At 48.6% G+C, this 21,935-nt stretch overlaps 1 protein-coding gene across 1 annotated transcript in view; it reads right to left on the reverse strand.

Moving 5' to 3' along the window:
• The window catches only part of adamts17 (ADAM metallopeptidase with thrombospondin type 1 motif, 17), a 584,360-nt gene that overhangs the window by 352,725 nt on the left and 209,700 nt on the right, over nt 1-21,935 (reverse strand). The window contains 1 exon segment of the mRNA XM_038813320.1: nt 8,063-8,168. Within this exon segment, the coding sequence (XP_038669248.1) occupies nt 8,063-8,168 (106 nt within the window).

Consider the following 21,935-nt stretch of genomic DNA (forward strand, 5'->3'; position numbering starts at 1 on the left):
TGCTCGCTTTCCCAAAGCAGCACGGAGGTGCAGACAGTCAATGGATGGGAAGCGGGTTCGCTTGATGGACTGGGCTGTGTTCAAAACCCTCTATAGCTTCATACACTCTTGCCTGAGCAGTTGCTATACCAGGCTGTGATGCAGCTAGATAGGATGCTTTCTTTGGTGTATCTGTAAAATTGGTAAGTCAATGTGGGCGTGCCGAATTTCCTTACTTTCCTTGTCTTCTTTGTCGTTGCATCAACGTGGGTGGACCAGGACAGATCGTTGGTGATGTGCACACCGAGGAATTTGAAGCTGCCAACCATCTCCACTTCGGCACCATTGATGCTGACAGGGGCGTGTATGACAGTTTGCTTCCTTGAGTTAATGACCAGCCCTTAAGTTTTGCTAACATTGAGGGCGAGACTGCTGTTGTTACACCACGCCACTAGGTTCTCTATCTCCCTCCTGTACTCTGACTCATCGTTGTTAGAGATCCGACCCATGATGCAATGGGGAAATCACTACTCTCCAGTTGTTCTTAAAAATAACATCTTGCTGGATGTTATTTTTAAGTACTGATGGAACCATCAATTCTACAGACACGTGCTTGTAGGATTAGAATAGCGGTTTTAATATACTTACAACAGAGCCAGCCTGTTCGCCGTTGAACTTTCGATGAACTGGTCAGCTAACTCTGTGGCACGGATCTTTATACAGCAGCTCCAGGGGGAGGAGTTCTGAGCGGAGCCAAGGGGGGAGCCCAGTACAAACTCTCGAGTACTCCCAGAGCTACTCCCCTGGTGGTCAGGTAGTGCAACTGCACTTACAATATCGGTACGTATATACAATGGAACAGAGTGACATTAGTAACTTATAATACTGTGTGAATCTCATTCACCACATTCACCCCCTGTGAAAAAATCAAGTCCGGCGGGGGTGGTGGCTCACAGAGTTAGTCTGTCCGGTGGACGAATTGTTCGTTGCGATCTGCGGAGCACCGGGGTTGCAGCCTCTTGCGGTGGCTGGGTGGGTGTTGAGTGCTGGGGTACGATGGCAGACTCCGGGGCGGGTCTCGTCCAAACTTCATACACCTCTGGCTCAACCGGAGACTGGGGTCGCTGGGGGCGGGCTGGTGCTGGCGCACGGAACAGGTGGGGCGAGCTTGCGGGATCGGGGGCGCGAGGGGGCGGCAGCATAGGGAATGGGGTAAGGGGTTCCTCAGTGGCTGGATCCAGCGGGTGCCAGGTCCCGAAGGGATACTGTGTCCTGGCGACCGTCCGGGAACTCCACAAATGCGTACTGAGGGTTGGAATGGAGGAGGCGCACCTTTTCAACAAGGGGGTCGGTTTTGTGTGCCCTGACGTGCTTCCTCAGGAGAACCGGGCCTGGTGTCCTCAGCGCCGGAAGTGAGACCCCCGTGGTAGTGCCCCTAGAAAAAATGAAGAGCCGCTCGTGAGGGGTTTGATTAGTTGCTGTACAGAGGAGGGATCTAATTGCGTGGAGCGCGTCTGGGAGGACTTCTTGCCATTGGGAGACTTGGAGTTTTCTAGACCGGAGGGTCAGTAGGACGGTCTTTTTGACCGTCGCGTTCTCCCTCTCCACCTGCCCGTTCCCCCTGGGGTTGTAGCTGGTAGTCCTGCTCGAGGCGATGCCCTTGTCGAGCAGGTACTGACGCAGCTCGTCGCTCATAATGGACGAACCCCGGTCGCTGTGCACGTAGCTGGGGAAACCAAACAGGGTGAAGACACTATGCAGGGCCCTAATGACTGTGTGGGTGGTCATGTCGGGGCACGGGATGGCAAAAGGGAATCGGGAGAACTCGTGTATGATGTTGAGAAAATAAATGTTCTTGTTAGTGGAGGGGAGTGGCCCTTTAAAATCGATCGCAAGGCGTTCAAAGGGCCTAGAAGCCGTGATCAGGTGGGCCCTGTCTGGTCCATAGAAGTGCGGTTTGCACTCTGCACAGATCGGGCAGTCCCTGATGACCGCTTTTATCTCCTCGTTGGAGAAAGGCAGGTTTCGGGCTCTGATGCAGTGGGTGAGCCGGGTGACCCCTGGATGGCAGAGGTCATCGTGGATGGCTTTCAGATGGCTGATCTGCGCGCTGGCGCATGTCCCGCGGGATATGGCATCCGAGGGCTCGTTGAGCTTCACCGGTCGATATTTAATATCGTAACTATAGGTGGAGAGTTCGATCCTCCACCGAAGGACTTTATCGTTTTTTATTTTGCCCCTTTGCGAGTTGTCAAACATAAAGGCAACCGATCATTGGTCGGTGATGAGGGTGAACCTCCTACCTGCGAGGTAGTGCCTCCAGTGACAAACAGCCTCCACGATGGCTTGTGCTTCCTTCTTGACTGAGGAGTGTCGGAGTTCTGAAGCGGATAGGGTATGAGAGAAAAATGAAACGGGCCTCCCTGCCTGATTTAAAGTGGTTGCTAGAGCTACCTCTGAGGCGTCGCTCGCAACCTGAAAGGGAGTGGATTCATCCACCGCCCGCATGGCTGCTTTGGCGATGTCCTCCTTGATGCAGCTGAAGGCCTGGCGCAGTGGGAGCAGACAGAGGAAATCGTGTGGCCTTAAAGAGTGGGCGGCTTTGTCCGCATATTGAGGGACCCACTGGGCGTAGTATGAAAAGAACCCCAAGCACCGTTTGAGGGCCTTGGGGCAATGAGGGAGGGGGAGTTCTAGGAGGGGGCGCATACGGTCCGGGTCTGGGCCCAGGACTCCGTTCTCCACGACGTAGCCGAGGATGGCCAGTCTGTTTGTGCGGAAAACGCATTTCTTCTTGTTATAAGTGAGATGTAATTTCTGTGCCGTTTGGAGAAAACGGTGGAGGTTGGCGTCGTGGTCCTGCTGGTCATAGCCGCAGATGGTAACATTTTCCAGATACGGAAACGTGGCCCGCAGCCCGTACTGGTCTACCATCCGGTCCATTGCTCGTTGGAACACCGAAACCCCGTTAGTGACGCTGGAGGGAACCCGGAGGAAATGGAAGAGTCCGCCATCGGCCTGGAATGCCGTGTAGTGGCGGTCCTCCGGGCGGATTGGGAGCTGGTGGCATGCAGACTTCAGATCCACCGTGGAAAATAGCTGATATTGGGCGATCTGGTTAACCATGTCTGCAATTCTGGGGAGGGGATATGCGTCTAAGAGCGTAAAGCGATTTATGGTCTGACTATAGTCGACGACCATGCGAAATTTTCCCCCGGTCTTGACAACCACCACCTGAGCTCTCCAGGGACTGTTACTGGCCTCTATGATCCCCTCACTGAGCAGCCGCCAGACCTCCGATCGGATAAAGACCCTATCCTGTAGGCTGTATCGCCTGCTGCGAGTAGCTACTCGTTTGCAATCTGGAGTGAGATTGGCGAAGAGAGGAGGGGGGGAGATGCGCAGCATGACTAGGCTGCAGATAGTGAGTGGGGGCAGGGGCCCGCCAAAGCTGAGGGTCAGGATCTTGAGGTTGCACTGGAAATCCAGGCCTAATAAGAGTGGCGCGCAGAGGTCAGGCAGGACATAAAGTTTAAATTTTGAATAACTAGCGCCTCGAATTGTGAGCGTAGTGACGGTGCGTCCTCAGATTTGGACTGAGTGGGAGCCCGAAGCGAGGGCGATAGTTTGGCTCACAGGAAAAATAGGAAGCGAACAGCGTCTTACCAGCTCTGGATGTATGAAGCTCTCAGTGCTCCCGGAGTCAAAGAGGCATGGCGTGCTGTACCCGTTGATCTGGAAATCCGCCATCGAACTTCGTAGGTGCTTGGGGCGGGATTGATCTAGGGCAGGGGTGGGCAAACTTTTCCGTGCAAGGGCCACATTCAGAAATTCACAATTCACAAAGGGCCGCATAGTATATTAAGTAAAATAATTACTTCACCCGGTTATGATTCTGGGCGCCTCATATAGAACATAGAACAGTACAGCACAGAACAGGCCCTTCGGCCCTCGACGTTGTGCCGAGCAATGATCACCCTACTCAAGTCAACGTATCCACCCTATACCAGTAAGTAACCCAGCAGCCCCCCCCCCCCCCCATTAACCTTTTTTAAAATAAAATTTTTTTATTTTTTTTTTTAATGACTTGGTGGGCCGCAGAAATACCGGCCCGCGGGCCGTAGTTTGCCCACCCCTGATCTAGGGTGACCACGTTGAGTTGTGGGCCGCGTGATGGGTGCCCGGGGAAGTCGTAGTCTTCCGAGTGGGCGTCCGGTCGAGTAGATGCCGGTACGTTCTGGCGAGCTTGATGCAGGATCGCTGCGCTGAGTTGCGGGCCGCATGATGAGTGCCCGGGGAAGTCGTAGTCTTCTGATGAGCTATCTGAGCATGGAAATGCAGATGGGGCCCATGGAGCGCACGTAGTAAGCGGCGAGGAAGATGGCGGCCCCCATGAGTCGCACGTGGCCGACCGCATGGTCGGGGTTTGCCAAGATGGCGGCCCCCATGGATCGCATGTGGCGGGAGGGGGCGGAGTCGGGGCATAGGCCGCAGCGTTTCGGGCCCCGTGGGCCCGCTGGTGCTGGGAGCGATTTGTTCTCTCTACTGGGGAGTTAGAAACTGGGGCCCTTTTAGCGAGGCACACTCTGGCATAGTGGCCTTTCTTCCCGCAGCTGCTGCAGGTCGCGGATCGGGCTGGACAGTGCTGCCGCGGGTGCTGGCTTTGTCCACAGAAATGGCAGGCCGGGGCAGCTGAGTAGCTGGCTGGGGCAGCAGAGTGACTGGCTGGGGCAGCAGAGTAACTGGTTTTGGCAGCGCGGTAGCTGGGGGGCCGTGCGGCACAGGCCTGGGGGAGTTGTTTGTCGGGGCCCACAATGAGGTCGCGGGGTCCGCGGGAAATGAGGTGAGGCTGCGGAAGGAGACTTCCATAGTGGTAGCAGCCTCCACAGTAGTATCTAAGTCCTGGGCCACCTTTTCTAGCAGTCTTTGGCGCACATAGTTCGATCTAAGGCCCGCTACGAAAACGTCCCGCACAGCAAGCTGCCTATGTTCAGCCGCAATAACGGCTTGATAATTACAGTCATTAGAAAGATTGTTCAGTTCACGTACAAATTCGGCTAGCGTTTCTGTAGGCCGCTGACGGCGAGTCGTAAACACGTGGCGTGCATAAACCTCGTTAATGGGCCTAACGTACATTTTGTCCAATATCGCCAGCGCTGCGGTATAAGAACCGGCCTGGTTTAGCTGTGTGGAGATTCTGTGGCTTACCCTCGCGTGCAGTAGGCTGAGATTTTGTTCCTCCGTTGTTCCAGCGGTGCTTGGCTTCTGCCAGGTAGGCCTTAAAACATCTCAGCCAGTGGGAGAAAATGTCTTTAGCCTCTGCATCCTGCTGGTCGAGTTCTAGGCATCCGGGCTTGAGGGCTGCTTCCGTGATTTACTTCGACTGTTTCGTAAGTATATTAAATTGATGGAACCATCAATTCTACGGACACGTGCTTGTAGGATTAGAATAGCGGTTTTAATATACTTACAACAGAGCCAGCCTGTTCGCCGTTGAACTTTCGATGAACTGGTCGGCTGGCTCTGTGGCACGGATCTTTATACAGCAGCTCCAGGGGGAGGAGTTCTGCGCGGAGCCAAGGGGGGAGCCCAGTACAAACTCTCAAGTACTCCCAGAGCTACTCCCCCTGGTGGTCAGGTAGTGCAACTGCACTTACAATATCGGTACGTATATACAATGGAACAGAGTGACATTGGTAACTTATAATACCGTGTGAATCTCATTCACCACAAGTACATTCTTGGGATGTGGGCAAGGCTAGCATTTATTGTCCATCCCTAGGTGCACTGGAGAAGAGGGCCATGAGACACCTTCTTTTTAAACCGATACAGTACACAGTGTTGTTAAGGAGTACATTGCAGGATTTTGACCCAGCAATGGTGAAGGAATGACTGATAAATGTCCAATTCAGGATACTGTGTGACTTGGAGGGGAACTGAGAAGTGTAGAGATTCCCATGTGTTGTTGTTCACTCAGCATCCAAAGGCTGGAGCATTAGTCCCCTGTTCACTATAGCTAAATTGGTGATGGATTGGAACTCATACATTCCACTCCCAGTGGATACAGCTACTCCACTAAGTATCAGCCACATTTCAAGAGAATCATAGCTCTTCTAGCAAGCTCTGTACTGATTAGGGCCACAACTTTCAAACTCAAAGACAGGAATGCCAAGGTTAACAATGCAAACACTCAGTTTCTGAGCTGGTAAGTAACTTGTTCATTCTGAACAGCCCTCCCTCAGTTTCCACCTCACAGTAGGGTCCAAATTAACACTGCTCTCTTCCAAATTAAGTGTTAACCCAAGCCCAATCTGCTTGCTGAGATTTATGATCCCACAGCAGGAGAATACTGTCCATGTCCTGGCCAACATTTGACGAGTGGTTCGCACTGCTGCCTCACAGCGCCAGGGACCCGGGTTCGATTCCCGCCTTGGGTGACTGCATGGAGTTTGCATGTTCGTCATGTGGCTGCGTGTGTTTCCTCCGGGTGTTCTGGTTTCCTCCCAAAGTTCAAAGATGTTCAGATTATTTTGGGTAATGGGGTTACGGGGATAGAGGTAGGGGAGTGGGCCTGGGTGGGATGCTCTTTTGGTGGTTCGGTGCAGACTCAATGGGCCAAATGTCCTATGTCTGCACTGTAGGGATTTAATAGATTCAATGGATTAAATTAATATTGAACATTCAAACAAGACAAGCAAAAACAGCTTAAATTGTCATTTATTTCATTGTTTGTGGGGTCCTCCTGTGCACAATGTTACACACCATGGGCTGTGTAACACTGCCTCTGTCACACACCATGAGCCGTGTAATACTGCCCTGTCACACACAACGGGCTGTGTAACACTGGCCCTGTCACACACACCGGGCTGTGTAACACTGTCCCTGTCACACACCACCGGGCTGTGTAACACTGGCCCTGGCACACACACCGGGCTGTGTAACACTGTCCCTGTCACACACCACGGGCTGTGTAACACTGGCCCTGTCACACACCATGGGCCGTGTAATACTGCACTGTCACACACAACGGGCCGTGTAACACTGGCCCTGTCACACACACCGCGGGCTGTGTAGCACTGGCCCTGTCACACACACCGCGGGCTGTGTAACACTGCCCGTCACACACCATGGGCCGTGTAATACTGCCCTGTCACACACCGCGGGCTGTGTAACACTGCCCGTCACACACCATGGGCTGTGTAACACTGGCCCTGTCACACACACCGCGGGCTGTGTAACACTGCCTCTGTCACACACAACGGGCTGTGTAACACTGCCTCTGTCACACACACCGCGGGCTGTGTAACACTGCCTCTGTCACACACCACGGGCTGTGTAACACTGTCCCTGACACACACCACGGGCTGTGTAACACTGGCCCTGTCACACACAACGGGCTGTGTAACACTGTCCCTGTCACACGCCGCGTGCTGTGTAACACTGTCCCTGTCACACACCACGGGCTGTGTAACACTGTCCCTGTCACACACCACGGGCTGTGTAACACTGGCCCTGTCACACACAACGGGCCGTGTAACACTGGCCCTGTCACACACACTGGGCTGTGTAACACTGGCCATGTCACACACACCGCGGGCTGTGTAACACTGTCCCTGTCACACACACCGGGCTGTGTAACACTGTCCCTGTCACACACCGGGCTGTGTAACACTGTCCCTGTCACACACACCGGGCTGTGTAACACTGTCCCTGTCACACACAACGGGCCGTGTAACACTGGCCCTGTCACACACACCGGGCTGTGTAGCACTGTTCCTGTCACACACCATGGGATGTATTAAACAGTACCTGTCACACACCACGGGCTGTATAGCACTGTCCCTATCAAACAGCATGGGTTGTATATCACTGCTCCAGACATGTCTAGGCAGCTTATCGTCAGACACTATCAAATAGTAGAGCAATAACTCAATCTTCATCCTGAAAAATGTTTAACAACTATCTGCAAATTCAGATGTATTTAGATTAATGATCTTCACATTTCTTTTACAAATATGGTATTCTTAACATATGACCAGTTCCAAACTTAAGACAGATTACTGAGCCCTCGGCAATAACATACTTGTGGCCCAGCTCATGGGCAATGGTAAATGCTAGGTTGAGACCATTATCTTCAGCAAGCACACACTTGCGCTTCGCACTGCATGCTCCTCCAAGATATGCGATTCCTGTGGGAGAATCCAAAAATGGAGAATGAATAAATAACTGGAGGCAAAAATCAATTTAAAATAAACCTGTTTTTATACTTCCTGCTCGGTAAGAATGAAGAACAGCAGCCAGGTTCCACACACAATATGTAACACATGGAGTTCAGTGCCAGCTGCACTCTCCTGAGTTCTGCACAGTCTGATACTTACGTCATCTACTAAATTCTGACTTGAAGAGATTCTTTGGCTCAGTTTTTGCTCAATGGTTTATATGAAACCTCATCACATTTTGTTGCCACGTGGGCTGATGGAGCGACAGTTTCACATGAAGAAAAGCAAAAGAATATTTTACACGTGAGCCGTCCCAGATGTTTTGACAAATGATATGGTGCGGTGGAAGGGAGGGGAGGTCTCCCTCTTGGCTTTGATTAGCCAGGTCTTGCAAAGATACCAGAGCTCTGTTAGGATGTGGTTTATTCTCGAGCTCAGTGACAACATGGTTTATTCCAGAGTTCAGTGAGGATGTGGTTTATTCCTGAGCTCAGTGAGGATGTGGTCTATTCCAGAGCTCAGTGAGGATGTGGTTTATTCCAGAGCTCAGTGAGGATGTGGTTTATTCCAGAGCTCAGTGAGGATGTGGTTTATTCCAGAGCTCAGTGAGGATGTGGTTTATTCCAGAGCTCAGTGAGGATGTGGTTTTTTCCTGAGCTCAGTGAGGATGTGGTCTATTCCAGAGCTCAGTGAGGATGTGGTTTATTCCAGAGCTCAGTGAGGATGTGGTCTATTCCAGAGCTCAGTGAGGATGTGGTCTATTCCAGAGCTCAGTGAGGATGTGGTTTATTCCAGAGCTCAGTGAGGATGTGGTCTATTCCAGAGCTCAGTGAGGACGTGGTTTATTTCAGAGCTCAGTGAGGATGTGGTTTATTCCAGAGCTCAGTGACGACGTGATTTATTCCAGAGCTCAGTGACGACGTGATTTATTCCAGAGCTCAGTGACAATGTGATTTATTCCAGAGTTTAGTGAGGATGTGGTTTATTCCAGAGCTCAGTGAGGATGTGATTTATTCCAGAGCTCAGTGACAATGTGATTTATTCCAGAGCTCAGAGAGGATGTGATTTATTCCAGAGCTCAATGTGGAGGTGGTTTATTCCAGAACTCAGTGAGGATAGTATCAGGAATCTGTGGAATTCAATACCTCAGGGTGCGGTGGGTGCTGGGACATTGAGTAAATTTAAGGAGATAAGCAGATTAGTAATGGGTTAAAGGTTATGGAGGACGGGCAGGAAAGTTGCATTGAGGCCAAGAGGAGATCCGGCATGATCATGGCGGAGTGGGGTCGAGGGGCTGATTTGTCAACTCCTACCCCCAGTTCATATGTTCTTATGCTGATCTAAATCAAGAGTGATTGAATTTTGTCTGGTTTTATATTATGAATAGCATTTGTAATCTTATCGCTTCTCGGCCCTCTGGCTAAGATGAGCGTGAGATCAGGTGTAATGCCTGGATATGGTATGTCTCTCTTGTGGGGACCGTGAATTGGATTCAATTTGAATTGTTTTTTGGAGCAGGCAAGGAGCTGGATTAGGCATTTGCCCCTGTCCACACTCCGAGTTCTGGCTTTATAACTCTGATAAAGTAATTTTTTTGAAAATCTGTTCTTAGAATGTGTAATCTTCAATAACATCTCCAGTAAGAACAGGACTGAGGGTAATTAAATAGGGGTTTATATTGGTCCTTTAATCCTCAAATTCAGCATCCTTCTCCTGTAATCTCTTCTCCACCCACTCATTTTCTGACATGTAGGATAAACATGACAGTCTGCTCAAATGCCATGTTTGAAAGGGTGCTTCAAAGAAAAGAAACATCTGTTTCCCTTCTGTTTCTATAGGTATCACAAAACACTAGCTGCAATTTACATGGAAACTGAAGGAGCCGGTGTTCCGCCTCCCCTACTCGGTGTCTCACATGCTCCAGCAATCTTTGGGAATTTAAGTCAACAATTTGAGGAAATGCATCACGGTAGGAAGGCATGGTGGCACAGTGGTTAGCACTGCTGCCTCACAGCACCAGGGACCCGGGTTCAATTCCGACCTTGGGTGACTGTGTGGAGTTTGCACTTTCTCCCGTGTCTGCGTGGGATTTCTCCGGGTGCTCCGGTTTCCTCTCTCAGTCCAAAGATGTGCAGGTTAGGTGGATTGGTCATGCTAAATTGTCCTTAGTGTCCAAAAGGTTTGGTGGGGTCGTGGCGATAGGGTGGGGGTGTGGGCCTAGGTAGGGTGCTCTTTCAGAGGGTTGGTGTGGAGTTGATGGCCAAATGGCCTCCTTCTGCATTGTAACGGTTCTATGTCTATCACAGAGCATATTGTGGCTGTGCAGGAACAAACAAATCACCTATGTCTGTCCTCAGCTGCAGGATCCAGGCATTCGGACCTGCATCTAAACAATGCACTGTTCAGATAACAACCCATCTTGTTGAGTCATGGTGCAAGACACTCTGGAAGGTGATTCAGGGGGAGGCCACCAGCTGTATCATGTTTCACCAATGTGAAACACAAAGCAACTTGATGGACCCCTACATCTGTCCTGTCGGTGACAAACATTCTTCATACAATGGATATAGTAACAATTCTCATGATGTTCTTGCAACTGTTATGGGAGCTTCAGGGTTGAATGTAAAGCAGGTTCCTCAGGTTGCCTGTAGTGTATTGAAAGATCCATTACTCAGGACTTCCCCCCTCTCACAAGCCCAATTCCTCAGAACTTATGTCTTTCTGCTCTCAAGCTGCTGTCCCAGGGCTGGTCCCCTCTTAAGTAATCCTACAACCGTCCCCTGTGCCTTTCTTACATCCTCAGAAAGTTTTACCGAGGCACTTATCACTGACTGTAAATGAGCAGCAACTGCACTGCTGAGAGCTAATCTCGCCAACTCCATTCCCACGTCTCTTATTGCTCCCAACTCTGACCCTGTCAAGTCTGTGTGTAGACCAGCTATCACTGCCCATTTTGCACCTCCCTCCAGAATGTACAGTGACTAATCATCCATGAGATTATTGTAGACATTGATATTGCAGCCTTAACAAAGACATAGTTGTTGGGTGATCACAGCCCTCGCCTTAATAAAGCTTCCCCGTTTGGTTATACCAATAACTTGCCCTGCTCAAATCAATCACGGTGATGTCCGCTGCCCCTGAGACACTGTTCAAATTATTGGTAAGACAGTAATGAGAGTGAAGATTTCTGTAATGGGCTGCTCCTCCAAACACAGGACAGTCCTCTTTCGCGTTTGCTGCTGAAGGCTTATTGGTGAGCTGAGAAGCAGAAAATATGGGAAAGAAACACTCTCTGATTGAACAAGCAAAGAAGGTGCTGTAGGGCCCAGGAGAGAGAGAGGAGGTCCCGCAGGATCCGGAGAAGAGAAAGAAAGTGCTGCAGGATCCGGGGGGAGAGAGAGAGAGAAGGTACTGCAGGGCCCGGGGGAGAGAGAGAAGGTGTGGCATGACCCAGGGAGAGATATGTTTCCCCCCATAATAGAGACTCCCCCCCCCAAATTAGTTTCCCCTGCCTGGAAGCTAAATAGCAGTCCAGACAGAAACAGTGGGAAAAAAAATCACTGCTTTGCAACTCAGCTGTTTCTTAAAGCTGCTGCCTCAGGCAGGGAAAGCAACAGCTGTAACTTCAGAGAAAGCGAAAACCACATCTCCAGGGTTAAACCCCCTCAGATCCTTTGATCTGCAAGCCTGTTATTCACTTCAAAGAGAAAAGTCCTTTACTAGGCCGTAACTGACAGCTTCAAGACAGCCAATTGACTGGATTGTTTAATTTCATTTCCCTTCACGCTCGAATTGATCTCAAGTACCCTGCTGTGAAACTAAGCACAATGTTTATAAACATCTAGCTATGATTGACAGCTCATGACCACATTAAAAGCAGTCAAGTGCTTTCTGCTCAGAAAAAGAGGCAGTGAAAGTGAATGTTTTTAAACATTGTGGTCAGGTTCAAAGCTGGGGGTGGGGTGGGCACGATTTGCATTGTGGTGGCGGGGAGCACTCTGATGAACTTGGGATGCACCTACCTGAACTATCTACCCGATTGGCCCACCGCGGGTTCCACCACATCAGGGCCACGCTGGGAAATACTTGTAGCAATTTACTCCCATATGAATCCCAGCCCAGAGGGCCAGAAAATCACAGCGATATGGCGATCCCGTTGCCAGCTCGTTAATAGGATGCAAATGGATAATTATGACTTATTTGCATACTCGTGGGGCACGAGCCCCGATGCAGCCGCCTGTAGGGGACTACAGCATCGGAAACGATGAGCACTCCCCCCCCCCCCCTAACAAAACGCTGGATTCTCCACCGCATCGGGTACTCCGCTACCGGTGGCGGGTCGCAGAGAAGCCAGTCCTTCATGTTTTCAAGAAGGAGTTAGATATCGCTACTGGGGCTAAAGGGTATAAAGGATATGGGGGGTGGGGGGATGCAGGAACAGGTTACTGAGTTGGATGATCAGCCATGATCATAATGATTGGCAGCGCAGGCGGGAGCAGAGAATCCCAACAATCAGAGAATTCTGACCTTGGTCTGACAAAACATCAAAAGAAAGTTGATGTATGAAGAAAACATAAACCACTTGCTGAACCAAAAACATCAATGTCAAAGCAATAAGTTGATAATTTTTTTTAAAAGGAGTAATTCATAAAAATGACCATTAAGAAGTGGCAAGCACCAGAGCCAACCAATAAAACCTTTCTTGCCATTTGATTTAAGAGGTAGAACGAGAGAGTAACAGACTAGGCCCCAAGTCCTGCTCACCAGTAAAGGGGGAGGAGACCAGGGCCGAGCTAAAGAGTTGGATTTGACTCACACCAACCTTGTGTTCGACTCTGATGCTGTACATTCCCAGCTGGCCTCGGTGGAATTCATGTATGAAAATGGGCGTCAGAAGCTGATTGCCTTTCAAGCCAGGCTTTTCTTCATCTCCCTGCCCAGTGTGTGGATAGGTTTTTGGTGATGAAAGTGAAGGGTAGACATGTGTGTCCGGTTCACACCCTACCTCTCATGCACTCTCCCTCTCCCATACACTCACACTCACCAACGAGGGAGAACACATAACAACACTGAACCCTAGGAACCCCTTCAGAACCAAAATCAGAGCCAGCTGCGGAGGGAGCCAAGCCTAAACCTGGATTGGCGGTGAAAGTTGCTGAGTATCCTGTGATAAAATCTCCATCCCCTCCACCCATTGATCCAGCTCCATTGTAGCTGAGGATTTCAGGGCGTTCTCCTGGGCTTCGTGTAAAAATCTTCCTGCTCACGACATTGTCACCACACTGAAATTCATCCTCGCATTGCCAAGGCCCCGACACCACAATCAGAAGGTTTTCTGATCAGCGAATGAGGGAATGGTAAGGTGTGTCACCATGAGACCCAGGCTTGGTCAAGTGAACATGAATGACGGGGATACAGAAACGCAGTGCATACTCTGATACCCAGACTGTCATCAGTTATATGTCCAGAGCCCGTCTCATGGTCTTGGTGAGAGAGGGATGAACAATGCAGTGGAAAAAAACCTCTGTATTAACATGGAATAGTGGTTGGAGGTGGTCAGCAATGTGAGGTGAGACACCAGGTGCTTTACCTCTTACCCTGCATTCCAGCAGCCTCCAGCCCCTAGGTGCGAAGAAAGGAGAATGAAGGTTAAGGAATCAGCACTCAAATCAATAAGGTCCAAACCGAAGTCCATGAGGTAGACAAAGAGGGACTGAGGAATCTGGCGTGTCCTTCTACTCGGCCAATGATTGCTATTGTCCACAACAACAGATCCCATTGGCTGTTTAGCGTGTCAAGAAGGATGGGTACATAAGAATATAAGAGCTAGGAGCAGGAGTAGGCCATATGGCCCCTCGAGCCTGCTCCGCCATACAATGAGATCAATGCTGATCTTTTGTCGACGCAGCTCCACTTTCCGGCCTGAACACCATAACCCTTAATCCCTTTATTCTTCAAAAAATGATCTATCTTTATCTAAAAAAACATTTAATGAAGGAGCCTCTACTGCTTCACTGGGCAAGGAAATCCATAGATTCACAACCCTTTGGGTGAAGAAGTTCCTCCTAAACTCAGCCCTAAATCTACTTCCACTTATTTTGAGGCTATTCCCCCTAGTTCTGCTTTCACCGGCCAGTGGAAACAACCTGCCCGCATCTATCTTATCTATTCCCTTCATAATTTTATATGTTTCTATAAGATCCCCCCTCATCCTTCTAAATTCCAACGAGTATAGTCCCAGTCTACTCAACCTCTCCTCGTAATCCAACCCCTTCAGCTCTCGGAGTAACCTAGTGAATCTCCTCTGCACACCCTCCAGCGCCAGTACGTCCTTTCTCAGGTAAGGAGACCAAAACTGAACACAATACTCCAGGTGTGGCCTCACTAACACCTTATACAATTGCAACATAACCTCCCTAGTCTTAAACTCCATCCCTCTAGCAATGAAGGACAAAATTCCATTCGCTTTCTTAATCACCTGTTGCATCTGTAAACCAACTTTTTGCGACTCATGCACGAGCACACCCAGGTCTCTCTGCACAGCAGCATGTTTTAATATTTCATCATTTCAATAATTATCTCTTTTGCTGTTATCCCTACCAAAATGGAGAACCTCACATTTGTCAACATTGTATTCCATCTGCCAGACCCTAGCCCATTCACTTAACCTATCCAAATCCCTCTGCAGACTTCCGGTATCCTCTGCACTTTTTGCTTTACCACTCATCTTAGTGTCTTCTGCAAACTTGGGACACATTGCCCTTGGTCCCCAACTCCAAATCATCTATGTAAATTGTGAACAATTGTGGGCCCAACACTGATCCCTGAGGGACACCACTAGCTACTGATTGCCAACCAGAGAAACACCCATTAGTCCCAGCTCTTTGCTTTCTATTAATTAACCAATCCTCTATCCATGCTACTACTTTACCCTTAATGCCATGTATCTTTATCTTGTGCAGCAAACTTTTGTGTGGCACCTTGTCAAAGGCTTTCTGGAAATCCAGATATACCACATCCATTAGCTCCCCGTTATCCCCGTTAAAAGGGGCAGCAGGGTAGCATGGTGGTTAGCATAAATGCTTCACAGCTCCAGGGTCCCAGGTTCGATTCCCGGCTGGGTCACTGTCTGTGTGGAGTCTGCACGTCCTCCCCGTGTGCGTGGGTTTCCTCCGGGTGCTCCGGTTTCCTCCCACAGTCCAAAGATGTGCGGGTTAGGTGGATTGGCCATGCTAAATTGCCTGTAGTGTCCTAATAAAAGTAAGGTTATGGGGGGGGGGGGGGGTTGTTGGGTTACGGGTATAGGGTGGATACGTGGGTTTGAGTAGGGTGATCATGGCTCGGCACAACATTGAGGGCCAAAGGGCCTGTTCTGTGCTGTACTGTTCTATGTTCTATGTTCTATCTACCGCTCTGGTAATGTCCTCAAACAATTCTACTATATTAGTTAGGCATGACCTGCCCTTTATGAACCCATGCTGCATTTGCCCAATGGGACAATTTCCATCCTGGTGCCTCGCTATTTCTTCTTTGATGATAGATTCCAGCATCTACCCTACTACCGAAGTTAAGGTAACTGGCCTATAATTACCCGCTTTCTGCCTACCTCCTTTTTTAAACAGTGGTGTCACGTTTGCTAATTTCCAATCTGCCAGGACCATCCCAGAGTCTAGTGAATTCGGTAAATTATCACTATTGCATTTGCAATTTCCCTAGCCATCTCTTTTAGCACTCGGGGATGCATTCCATCAGAGCCAGGAGACTTGTCTACCTTTAGCCCCATTAGCTTGCCCATCACTACCTCCTTAGTGATAACAATCATCTCAAAGTCCTCACCTGTCATAGCCTCATTTCTATCAGTCACTGGCATGTTATTTGTGTCTTCCACTGTGAAGACCGACCCAAAAAACCTGTTCAGTTCCTGAGCCATTTCCTCATCTCTCATTATTAAGTCTCCCTTCTCATCCTCTAAAGGACCAATATTTACCTTAGCCACTCTTTTTTGTTTTATATATTTGTAGAAACTTTTACTATCTTTTTTTATATTCTGAGCAAGTTTGCTCTCATAATCTATCTTACTCTTTATAGCTTTTTTAGTAGCTTTCTGTTGCCCCCTAAAGATTTCCCTGTACTTTAGTCTCCCACTAATCTTTGCCACTTTGTACGCTTTTTCCTTCAATTTGATACTCTCCCTTATTTCCTTAGGTATCCACGGTCGATTTTCCCTCTTTCTACCGTCCTTCCTTTTTGTTGGTATAAACCTTTGCTGAGCACTGTGAAAAATCACTTGGAAGGTTCTCCTCTGTTCCTCGACTGTTTCACCATAAAGTCTTTGCTCCCAGTCTACCTTAGCTAGCTCTTCTCTCATCCCATTGTAATCCCCTTTGTTTAAGAACAAAACACTAGTGTTTGATTTTACCTCTCACCCTCCATCTGTTTTTAAATTCCACCATATTGTGACCGCTCCTTCCGAGAGGATCCCTAACTATGAGATCATTAATCAATCCTGTCTCATTACACAGGACCAGATCTAGGACCGCTTGTTCCCTTGTAGGTTCCATTACATACTGTTCTAGGAAACTATCGCGGATACATTCTATAAACTCCTCAAGGCTGCCTTGACCGACCTGGTTAAACCAATCGACATGTAGATTAAAATCCCCCATGATAACTGCTATACCATTTTTACATGAAGATTGTCAGAGAATACAACAAGATATGGCTGCAAAATTGGGCAGAGAAATGGCAGGTGGAATTTAGACAAATGCGAGGCGATGCATTTTGGTAGATCCAATTCAGGTGGGAGCTATAAAATAAATGGCAGAACCATCAGAAGCAAAGAGACACAGAAAGATCTGGGCGTGCAAGTCCACAGATCCTTAAAAGTGGCAGCACAGGTGGAAATGGTGGTGAAGAAAGCGTATGGCATGCTTGCCTTCATAGGATAGGTTTCTGGTCACCACACTGCCAGAAGGGCTTGGACACTTTGGAGAGATACAGAAAAGATTTACCAGGATGTTGCCTGTTATGGAGGGTATTAGCTATGAGGAGAGATTGAATAAACTGGGTTTATCTCCCTAGAGAGATAAAGACTGACGGGCGACCTGATAGAAGTTTATAAAATTACTAGGGGTATGATAGGGTGAATGGTTGGAGGCTTTTTCCCAGGGCAGAAATTATAATTACAAGGGGGCACAAGTTTCAAGGTGAGGGGGGAAAGGTTCAGTGTAGATGTGCGGGGGAAGTTTTTTCCACAGAGGGCGGTGGTGGCCTGGAATGCACTGCCAAGTGAGGTAGTTGAGGCAGATACATTAGCGACCTTTAAGACTAATCTGGATAGGCACATGAACAGAAGGATACAGGTAGTTGGTCTAGATAGGATATGTGATCGGCACATGCTTGAAGGGCCAAAGGGCCTGTTCCTGTGCTGTATTGTTCTTTGATTCCATACTGGTGAGGGGCTAGCACCACGCTGCATGAAACACCCGCGGCACGTGAGGGAAAACGGTTGGATAATCACTGGGTCCGTGCTGGACACGCGCAGTGCTGACAAGCTGCAGCCACGCATACGCCTACACCTCCCACACGTGCATCAATTGGGCCAGAGAAGATGGTGCTGGCTGTGCTGAACCGCGTTCCCACCCACCCCGACCCCACAGCCTATTTCCTGGCCACCCACACCACTCTCCCCAACCCTGGCAGAAACCCCCGGCCAGCGGCACGGTTCTTGGCGGAGTATGGCAGTGCTAGACACTGTCCGCACGCCTCTCTCTCTCTCTCTCCGCAGCCAGCATGCCAAGCTCTCCACCACTGAGAACATACGTGGCCCTCGCCGTCAGGTGTTCGGCCCATCGGAGATGGAGCATCGCAGGTGGGCCTGCAAATGACATTCCAACGGGGTTGCGACTGCACGCGGCCGCGTCCCGGTGACGGCGATTTTGAGGTGTGGAGCATCACAACCCGGCGCCTGCTGCAATTCTGGCATCAGGAGCCATTCTCTGCCCGATCGCCGTTCCTGATTTTGGCATTGGGCAACGGAGAATCCCGCCCGCTGTGGCTCCTAACTTTGTGTAATTTGCAAACTTCAGTTGTACATATTACTGATTTCTTCTATTTACAGTGCAAAACCGAGGCCCCAGAACAGGGGATCCTGGTTACACCGCCTGTCGCATTCTGTCAATCACAGAGCAAACTTTTTATTCCTATCTGTTGACCATTTACTAACCCATGGACAGGATTCTTCATCTGTTCACGACAGCAGGAGTCTCTGTCCGTTCACGGCAGTGAATGGGAGATTAGGCTGCTTGCCAAATTCTCTGTCCTTGCTAGCAGTGGTAGCAGGGCAGATCTGCCACAGAGAATCCCGGCCCATGTCACCATGTGGTCTTCAATGGTGCACTCTCATTATTGTCAATAACCTCTTGTGTGGAGCCTTATCAAGTGCATTCTCCGAGTCCACACAGAAAACATGGGCACTCCCCTATCTTGCATACCAGTGACCTCCTCAGAAAATTTTAGTATATTAGCCGGGCATGACTTCACAACCCACGCTGACTCTCACTGATACTTTCTCCAAAGATACCTGGAGTTTCCAATTCTAGCCACGAACAAGTGCAGAAAATAATCAAGAAGGCTAATCATAGAATTTACAGTGCAGAAGGAAGCCATTCAGCCCATCGAGTCTGCACCAGCCCTTGGAAAGGACACCTTACCTAAGCCCACTCCTCCACCCTATCCCCATAACCCCATCTAACCTTTTTGGACACTAAGGGCAATTTAGCATGGCCAATCCACCTAACCTGCACATGTTTGGACTGTGGGTGGAAACCGGAGCACCCGGAGGAAACCCACGCAGACACAGGGAGAACGTGCAGACCCCGCACAGTGACCCAAGCCGGGAATCGAACCTGGCACACTGGAGCTGTGAAGCAATTGTGCTAACGACTGTGCTACCGTGCTGCCCCAATGGAATGCTAGTCTTCATATCTAGAGGACTGAAGTACAAGGATGCAGAAGCTATACTGCAGCTTTACAAAGCCCAAATTAGAAGCCACTTGGAGAGCTGTGAGTAGATCCGGGCACCACATTTTAGGAAGGATATATTGGCCTTGGAGGGAGTGCAACATAGGTTTACAAGAATGATACCTAGACTACAGGGGTGAAGTTATGAGGACAGATTACACAAATTAGGTCTGTTTTCTAGGGAATTTGGAAGGTTAAGGGGTGAACAGATCGAAGTCTTCAAGCTATTAACAGGAAAGGACAGGGTCGATAAAGATAAACTGCTTCCACTGGTTGGAGATTCTAGAACTAGGCGGCATAGTCTAAAAATTAGGGCCGGACCATTCAGGAGAGATGTTAGGAAGAATTTCTTCATTCAATCAGTGGGAGAGGTTTGGAACTCTTCCACAAACGACAATTGAGGCTAGATCAGTTGTTCATTTTAAACCTGAGATAGATAAATATTTGTTCAACAAAGGTATTAAGGGATATGGGCCAAAGGCAGGTGTGTGGAGTTAGGCCAGAGATCAGCCATGATGTCATTGAATGGCAGAGCAGGCTCAAGGGGCTGAATGGCCTACTCTTGTTCCTATATTCTCCAAGTGCTCATTGGTCACTTTGACATTGGATTTCAGTAACATCCCTTAACTGAGTTAGTTTGATAGGTCTGTTGTTACCTAGTGTATTTGAATCATGCCCCACTACATCACTTAGTTATTAGTCTGGAACCAATTTTGACCAGACTCTTGCATACTTTGCTATTTCTTAACCCTATCAATTACCCTTATTGAAATTCTCCCTTGTAGCTGTTAATTTTTTTTTTTTAATCAGACTTGCTAACCCTCTCCTAATCCTCATCTACTTGTCCTTTCTAAAGATGCTATCCACTGGAAAATTTAACTCTCAATTCCTCTTCACTGTCACGTTACAAATGGTGACAAATGGTGTTCTTTCCTGAACTAACTGCGTGAAGTAGAATTGAATATAACATTTTGAAATCAAAATATCTGCACAAGTTTGCAAATGGTAGAGTAAATTTTGTGGATGGAAAAGGCAAGTTACAAAATGATCAAGTAAGTTGGAAAATCGATGGTGGGCGGCATGGTAGCAGAATGGTTAGCACTGTTGCTTCACAGCAGCAGGGTCCCAGGTTCGAATGCCGGCTTGGGTCACTGTCTGTGCAGAGTCTGCGTAGTCTCTCCGTGTCTCCGTGGATTTCCTCTGGGTGCTCCGGTTTCCTCCCACAAGTCACGAAAGACGTGCTGTTAGGTAATCTGGGCATTCTGAATTCTCCCTCTGTGTACCCGAACATGCGCCGGAATGTGGCGACTAGGGGTTTTTCCACAGTAACTTAATTACAGTGTTAATGTAAGCCGACTTGTGACACTAAAGATTATTATTATTAAATGCAGATTAATGAGAGGAACTGTGAGCTCATCCACTTGAGATTTGAGAAAGCCAAAATTGTGAGAAAAGCTGTTGAGGTGAAGGAGGAATTAGGTATCCAGACACACAAATAATCTGAGTGTTTCTGTAAATCACAAACTGCACAAAAGGCTGAAGAGATCCATCTGTAATGTACAAGTTAGCACTGGTGCACTTAATCAATTAAATAATAAAAACTGTACAGCAGCATATGCTTCTCATCCATCACTTCACAATCCACTGGCCAAAATAAAAAAAACAGCAATTTGGTCTGTGTTTCAAACTGTGCAGCACAAACCACCCCATTTATTTATTAAACAAAATAGTGTTTCCTGATCCAAATGTCAAGGCAAAGTATTCCTTTTGTGTAAAGAACAATGGTCGAGATTCTCCCTCCCACCGCACCCATTCTCTGGTGTGGCACTCCCCCGGCGACAGCGGGATCTCTGCCGGGGAAGTCAGTCAATGGGGTTTCCCATTGTGGGCACCCCAGCGGCAACGTGAAATCCACGGCCATGAGTGTGATGCTGGCAAATGGAGGATCGTGTGGACGGAGAATCCAGCCCAGAGCCTTTCTCTCAGAGAGCTGTGTGACTTTGGAACACTGCCTCAGGTGGTGGTGGACTGGGCTCACTGAATATTTTTAAGGCGGAGGTAGATAGGTTCTTGTTAGACAAGGGAATCAAAGGCTATCGGGAGTTGATGGATGTGTGGAATTTTAAACATTAGCGGATATTATCGAATGGCGGACCAGGCCCGAGTGGCCGAATGGCTTACTTCTGCTCCTATTTCGTATGTTCATATTAACATCGGGTAGCATGAACGCATTTCTAAAAATAATCTAAATTACCTGCAAAACTGAGGAACTTTCTGAAAAGCTGACAATTCAAAAACAGCCCTGAATATAACTTGAATAGGATGAGGTTTCCTCGATTCTTTGAAATTCATAATCCATCATAAATTAATAATCCTGTGAAAATTCAAACCGAAAGCCTTTTATATGGCATGTGGAAACACGCGGTTACAATGAGAATATAGGTCACAAACTTGCTGTAACAAACTATAGACATACCTTCACTTGTACTGCAGTAGCCAACAGAGAAGTGCAGTGGCTGTGTATTTACCACCAACCTGGCCAATTCATGGCCTGGTAATGGCTCTTTGGCCAGTGTTGAGTGAGCAAGGAGAAAGCTGCCATGAAGATTAGTTGGTCCCCTCAGAACCCAGGGTTTCTGCGCTTTGTCAGATTGTCAATGAATTACATAACTTGCACTTTAGGACATGATTTAACAAAACTAAAATCATGTTTTG

The sequence above is a fragment of the Scyliorhinus canicula genome, chromosome 12, assembly GCF_902713615.1.
Source record: "Scyliorhinus canicula chromosome 12, sScyCan1.1, whole genome shotgun sequence".
Lineage (NCBI taxonomy): Eukaryota > Metazoa > Chordata > Chondrichthyes > Carcharhiniformes > Scyliorhinidae > Scyliorhinus > Scyliorhinus canicula.